Consider the following 7722-nt stretch of genomic DNA (forward strand, 5'->3'; position numbering starts at 1 on the left):
AATGTTTGTTATAATGTTCACTAATTATGGAGAGTAATGGGGGAATATGGAGAATCTAATAGTCATTCACTAAATAATAATTCATAACATATATATATATATATATATATATATATATATATATATATATATATATATATATATATATATATATATATATATATATATATATATATATATCACAGTAATAATTGATGTTGGATCACAAATATACATATTCACATGCAACTTGTTATGATGCAAAAAACGAAAGAAAAGAACAATCAAAAAGTTAAGTGTATGTGATATCCCTCGATTAATGGGATGGAGGGTACCATATTATATGGAACTTTAACCATTGTGTTAAATGCTTGTAAGTAAAATCTTATACCTTTGTGTTGGAGCGTCTCATTATATGCTCCTAATTTTTTTTAAGATAACGAAATACGACCATGACTTGGTACCTCAACATCAAAGTCAAAAGCCTAAATAGCAAAGAATGGTGTCTTGCCTGAACATCAAGAATACCATCAACTAAAATTTTAAAGTATAACATCTCTTATCAAAATTAAATGAAACATATATAACATGCCCTCAAATAATTTCATTTAGTTACACACCAAAATACCATCCAAACGACCAAAGGTTGAAAAGTGAACTCCATAAATGTGTAAAACATATCATATCTCGTATCGTTAGTTTCAATGTTAATGTATGTTGCCAAAACAACATCAAGAAAAAAAAATAACGAAACACTAAAATGGTAACCATGCCATAGTTTTGTTGTACCATGGTTTTTAAGGGATGTGGAACTCATGTACTATGTAAGCATATGACAACTTCATGAAAGCCATTTCTCTAAATATGAATGCCATTTCTATGTTAAAAGAAGTATTAGAAAACAAAAGAGAAAAATATAAAAACTTATTCATCCACTTAATGCAGTCTTGAAATTAATATATATATATATATATATATATATATATATATATATATATATATATATATATATATATATATATATATATATATATATATATATATATATATATATATATATATATATAAGCATAAAAGCATTAGGAGTAAATGTTAAAAAAGTAGTAGATGCTAAATTGGCCAAAGTTACAAGCAAATCACTTATTCTCTGTACTTTAAATGCAAGTTCTACTTTTGTCTATTATTATATTAAGCATCTTTAAGGTTTTTTTTTTATATCAATCCATTTCAAGCAAACAAATCAAGTCATTTCTTCAACTGAAAAACAAAGGTATATATATTGCCTTGTCTGTTGCTTTCTTTCTTTTTATCTCCATCACACTGTCTTTGTATACATTTATGTATCTACATATATGTTTATTAAGTGATGATTGTAGAAGGTTTTGATGGAATCGCTTATCGTGTAGGCAACAAGGCCCTAATTAATTAACGTTCGTGTCATTGCATTGTTGTGTTTCTACTTTCTAGTAGTACGTGTAATCAAATGCATGGTGAATACTGAATAGTATTAGACATATATATAAATTCATGGAAGTATTATTATTATTGTAATAAGTCATATACCACTGTTTTGGATCCATAATTAATTAGGAATCCACAAGTTAACGGCCACAAAACTCCTAACGCATATCATTGAACAAGCCATAAGAAAAACCTTCGTGTCTGAATCCCTACATTATTTAGGATTGGCATGGGATATAATCTATTAAACAACACATCTTAATTACAGTGTGGACAATAATAATACGGAATACAGTTAGAAAAATTATCGTATATGTAATTAAATTCTAATCTAACCCTGACATAAAAAATTATCATATATTTTATATATGTAGACTTATAAAAAAGACAAACTCGTCATTAAGGTGTTCGTATGGTTATTTTAACAAAGTTTGTTAAATGTGTCTACTTAGAAAATTCAAGACTCTCCAACGGTTATTTCATTTGGAAAATTATAATATTAATCAAGTTTTTTAGAAAGTCGCTTTGAAAATCAAAGTTTAGAGCTTATATTATAATTTTATAATCAAATAATGAATGATATTTTTTTTGAACGACAAGTTGACTGGTTAGATGTTAGTGTTAATACTCCAAATCTTTTTAGTACCAATGATTGAACCATGACATCCTGATTCTCGCATACTAAGAGTCTAAGCCTCTACTGGGCTATTCCCAATTGGCAAACGATGAATGATATTACCTACACCAAAAGTTTTTAATTAGAAAAAATTGCAAAAATGGTCTTTATGGTTGTCAAAATTATGTTTTTTTGGTCCAAAAATGTTTAGTGGTGTATTAGCGGTTAAATTTTGGATTTTTTTAGTGATTTTGGTCCCTATAGACTTGAAATTATTATTATTTTTTTTTTGGAAAAAGGGAACTTCCCTAACGAGGATTTCCAGGCCAGTTTTCGCGCACCAACTAATCATCCGCTGCAAACATAAAGCTTTGCCTCATGCCCTGGAGTCACTGCAGGCGAACCTCCATGGCCACAAGGGCTGAGTGCTGCCAGGATTTGAACATGAGTCAATAGGTTATCCACCATATCTTCCACATGCCTTACTAAGTCACCACAACCCAAGTGGTTAACTTGAAATTAGTTTTATGCCTTTATAATTTGTTTTTCTATTTTTTTAGATAAAATTACAAAAATGGTCCCTGTGGTTTACCAAAAGTAACAAAGTTAGTCCCTATTAATTTTTTTTGATGCAAATAGCCTCTATGGTTTGCAAAACTTGCACAGATGACCCTTTTTACTAACGCCGTTAGTATTCAGCCATTAGGGACTGAATTAGCAAGGGTATTTTCAGCCATTAGGGACTGAATTAGCAAGGGTATTTTCGTCTTTTCAAGTATAAAGGAACTGGATTCACAACTTTGGGTAAACCATAGGGACCATTTTTGTAATTCTTTCTAAAAATGATAAGAATGATAATAAATGTGGGGAGGATTCGAACTTGGGACGTCTTTCCCCTTCCTTATTCAATCAAAACTCTAATCAACTAAGCTAGAGCTAAACTTGTTAGTTAATTCCGAAAATTAATTAATATTATATATAAGCGTAAATAACTAATAAGAAAAAATATTTAGAAAAAAAAATTAATAAAACAAAATATATTTTTAGCATATTGTAAAAAAAATATTTTCTAACAAAAAGTTTACTTTTTTTACATATTTGTTTTACATAAAATATTTTTTTTAATGTATTTAAAAAAATACGTTTTCGTATACTATGTTATTACATTGCTATGATCTTAAAACATGTTTTTACTTTCACATAGAAAAAAAGTTTTTTTTCCGTATAAAATATGTTTTTTATATATTTAAAAAATACATTTTCGTATAAAATGTTTTTACGTAAAAACATTAAAAATGTGATAACATAATGTAAAAATATGTTTTAAGATCAAATCAAAACGACTTATATTTTTACGTTTTAAGATCAAATCAAAACGATTTATATTTTTTACAGAAAGCAAACTAAAGATGATAACATTATGAAAAAATGCGTTTTTCTACATAAAAATGCATTTTTTTTTACGTAAAAATGCATTTTTTTACGTAAAAATATGTTTTTTACGTAAAGCCTACTAAAGACGTTTTTCTTTACGTGTGAGTGATTGATCCCTCACCCATATAGCGTTTTTTTTTACTTAAAAACGTTAACGTGATGATATATTATATGAAAACATATTTTTACATTTTCTTTACCTAAAAAATATAAGTTGTTTTGATTTGATCTTAAAACATATTTTTACGTTATGTTATCATGTTCTTAATGTTTTTACGTAAAAACATTTTATACAAAATGTATTTTTTAAATATATAAAAAAAATATTTTATACGTAAAAAACTTTTTTTTCTATGTAAAAGAAAAAAAACGTATTTTTATATGAAAACATAAAAATATGTTTTAAGATCATAGCAATGTAATAATATAGTATATGAAATCGTATTTTTTAAATACATTAAAAAATATTTTATGTAAAACAAATACGTAAAAAAACAAGTATATTTTTTGTAAAAAAATATATTTTTTTTACAATACGCAAAAAATATATTTTGTTTTATTAATTTTTTTTCTAAATATTTTTTTATTATTAGTTATTTACGCTTTTATATCATATTAATTAATTTTTGGAATTAAATAACAAGTTGCGAATCCAGTCTCTTTATACTTGAAAAGATGAAAATACCCTTGGTAATTCAGTGCCTAATTGTTGAATACTAACGGAGTTAGTAAAAAGGGTCATCTATGCAAGTTTTGCAAACCACAGGGGCCATTTGCATCAAAAAAAAATTAATATGGACTAAGTTTGTTACTTTTGGCAAACCACGGGGACCATTTTTTGTAATTTTGTCATTTTTTTATATTGTTATAATGATTAAATTATTTAAAAATTATATAGTAAATATTAATGAGTTGGGCTTAGCCTACACCCCAATCGATACACCTAATAAAAGTTCTTCACCCTTTTCATTTCTTTCTCATCCATCGTGACCATCGGCCTCACTTGGACCTTAGCCCCTCTTCCGTCAGAGTTGCTATCAATCACCATAACTAATGTTTCCTTTAACCACCACCATCATCATCCTTCAACCCTCACCATTGTTGATAACTTACATATCGTCGTCATCCCTCTCTCACCCATCTACATCATTTCTACTGTCTCATCTGTTTCTCCATTCGAAAGAAACCTTCCACTGGAACCAATTCTGTTTCACCTAAATGTCGATTGAACCACCTCAAGTCCAACCCTATTTTTCTTTTCTTCTGGTTTCAATGAAGGAATTGGTTTCTAGAACAATTTTTCATTTATGGATCTTGAAAGGGAAATTTATGGACTTGGAAACATTTTCAAGATTTGATATTGGATGTCAATTCACCCCTCGATTCGCCAGATATGAGGTACACAAACCCTAGCCACCGCACACCTGAATAAATCTTCATCTTTGGCACTAGGATTCATCTTAGTAGAGGGTTGTCTTAGAGGGGATGATGTTTCCGGATAGAAAAAAATGGTGGCAATGGAGATGTTTCTCTATGACTGAAACATGTTTGAAGGTGCAGGTTTAAAGCTCTAATCGTATAAGGTTGTGTAGTGGTTGGAATGGAGGCGAACACATGTGAGTGCTTCGGCTAGAGAGTGACAGGATCGCTCGTCAGGTTTGGTTTGTAATGGTGTAGGTGGCTGAATGAAGAGTTCCAAACAAGTGGGGGCTCTAGGGATTTTTCGATTGGTGTGATGCGGGTGGTCTAATGTGATACAGGTGGTTGTTGGTGACGGTATAAGGGTGGTTCCAGTGATGTGAAGGTGATATAGTGGATGTATGAAGGGAGAAAGAGGGTCTGACAATTTATTTATTTTTGTGTTTTCAATTAAAATAATAAGAGATTAAGTAGAAGAAATTAAAAATAAAACTATACAGGGGTATATTTGTCATTTCATGTTGCTTATGGACTAAAACAACAAAAAAAATGTCAACCATAGGGACCAAAACCACACAAGGAATCCAAAATTGGACTACTCATGCACCAAGAAACTTTTTTGGACCAAAAGCACATAATTTTGACAACAACAGGGACCATTTTTGCAATTTTGTCTTTTCTTTACTATGGCTTATAGTTGTTTTATATTTAATAAACAAGTCTCTTATTTGTTGAAAAGAGAAAGAATACTCTTTGTAAACGAAAACCATAATGTTGAAAACAAATATTGTTTATTGTTTATACCATAAACTTGTTTCATTTGCATATCAAAAGACAATTCAAAACCAATGGAGATGGAGATGTCCGACAGTGAAGTTGTTAGAGTTGAAATACCGCGGGGCAATCTACCGGAAGTCGCCGACAACATTAACCATGGCTTTGCTCAAGAGTGGGAAGATTGTCTTCAAAACAGTGAGACCACAAAACGTTCAGAACGTAAACGAAAAATGGAGAAAGTACCTTCATTACTCTTGAAAGGCAAAAAAGGTCGAAGAAATCGCCAATGCTACCAGCCAGCAGTGATTTCACTTGGTCCTTACCACCATAAACGAGACGACCTTGTCGCAGCTGAGAAATACAAGCTCATAACACTCGAGGAGTATCGCTTAAGCTGCGGAACTCGAACTTCCATGGATTCGTTATACAAAAAGGTCTTCGAAGTTGTACATGATGCTAGAAATTGCTATATCGATGGTTCTACAGATGAATACAACGATGAGGAATTTAATCGAATGATGTTACATGATGGTTGCTTCATTTTGTTCTTTATAGAGTGTGTTGCTAGTCACCCGAATACTTTGGCAATGCTAAATAATGAGTATTTAGGCGCATTGGGCTTCGCGCACGTAACTCGTGACATTTTGTTGCTCGAGAACCAAATCCCGTTTATAGTACTCCAAGTTTTGTTGGATTTGCGATTCCCAAAAGATAGAGGCGAAAATATCTTAAATGACTTCTTTAACTACTTGAAGTATGGTGAAATCTCCACGAAGGAAAAAAAGGTGCTTGGAAAGAAGAAACCTCTTCATCTTCTCGAGCTTTACAGGTCCCATTTCATCTCGCTTTCCTCCTCTTCGATAAAAAAGATTGACGATGATGCTAATGAAAAATGGAATTATGTAAAGAGAAATCGATCTTTTCCATCAATCATGGAACTCAAAGCTAAAGGAATTTTCTTGAAATGTACTAAATTCGAGGACGAGTCTTCTACCGAAAACATCAAGTTTCATTCACATTGTTATTATGGTAAGCTTGAGCTTGTGCGTCAGTCTGTTTACTTGAATTCAAAATCTATTTACTTAAACATGATCGCTTATGAGATGTGCCCTCATAATCCAAATGACTTTCGAGTTTCAACTTATATTCGAGTAATGAAATCATTGGTTGTTCATCATGATGACGTGAAGGAGTTACGAAACAACAACATATTGCTTCATAGTCTTGGTCGAGATGAAGACGTGGTGAAGATGTATGATGATATTGAGGCACCGGCTGTGAATCTCTACATGTTTAACCAGCTCCGGCAAGGCATTGAGAAGCATTGTACTAACAAGTATAAAATGTGGGTGGCGGAGCTGATTAACGTCCACTTTAGTAGTCCATGGAAGACGGTGGCTTTATTTGTGGCTACTTCTATTTTGTTTATTAGTTTTGTACAGACTTACTTCACCATTAAGCCACTTCCAGATGACTCCACTAGGGATATTCTCAAGCTTTTGAGACAATTTGAATACTCTAAGCCTCCCTCTACACCTGTTTGAGCTAGAGTTCTCCATGTTGCACACTGTGTTAAGAGAATCAACAATATGTTTTTTTGTTGGGATTATCAATGACACGTTATAATTATTTCAACATTATAAAAATCTAAAATCTGACACGTCTTAATAAAAGACAAATGACAGAGATTTTTTTTTCCTAAGCTTGTTTATGTGTGATACATATCAATTATGAAATTATATAATATTATTACTACTTGTAAACCTATAACCAGTGGAATATATTGTCATTGGGAACCAAAAATGAAAAATATGCAGTAAATCGAATAAGGGATATTCATAAGGGGCGTTCTTTAATTCATTTCCATCAGTCACATCAAATGTATTTGGATAGAAAAATATGAACCAACTATGTATAGTAGGATATTATCAACTGATCAAACTAGTGTTATACCTGTCCGATGGACATAATGATTGATAAAATTGCAATATATTTTGAATTGTCTTATTTAAGGACATTATAAAAATTTGAATGAA

General features: G+C 30.9%; 1 protein-coding gene across 1 annotated transcript; it reads left to right on the top strand.

Moving 5' to 3' along the window:
• Nucleotides 1–1212: 1212 nt before the first annotated feature.
• Nucleotides 1213–7339, top strand: LOC144997620 (UPF0481 protein At3g47200-like). The gene is made up of 2 exons (XM_078957508.1): nucleotides 1213–1249; nucleotides 5744–7339. Exon 2 carries the CDS (start codon nucleotides 5758–5760, stop codon nucleotides 7228–7230), a length of 1473 nt encoding a protein of 490 aa, XP_078813634.1. The 5' UTR covers nucleotides 1213–1249; nucleotides 5744–5757; the 3' UTR covers nucleotides 7231–7339.
• The last annotated feature ends 383 nt before the right edge of the window (nucleotides 7340–7722 follow it).

Source organism: Lactuca saligna, chromosome 5 (assembly GCF_052625555.1).
Source record: "Lactuca saligna cultivar CGN05327 chromosome 5, ASM5262555v1, whole genome shotgun sequence".
Classification (NCBI taxonomy): Eukaryota; Viridiplantae; Streptophyta; class Magnoliopsida; order Asterales; family Asteraceae; genus Lactuca; species Lactuca saligna.

Bases quoted from the DNA above. Each gene is read 5' to 3' on its own strand.
- LOC144997620 (XM_078957508.1), top strand. From the start codon at position 5,758: ATGGAGATGGAGATGTCCGACAGTGAAGTTGTTAGAGTTGAAATACCG.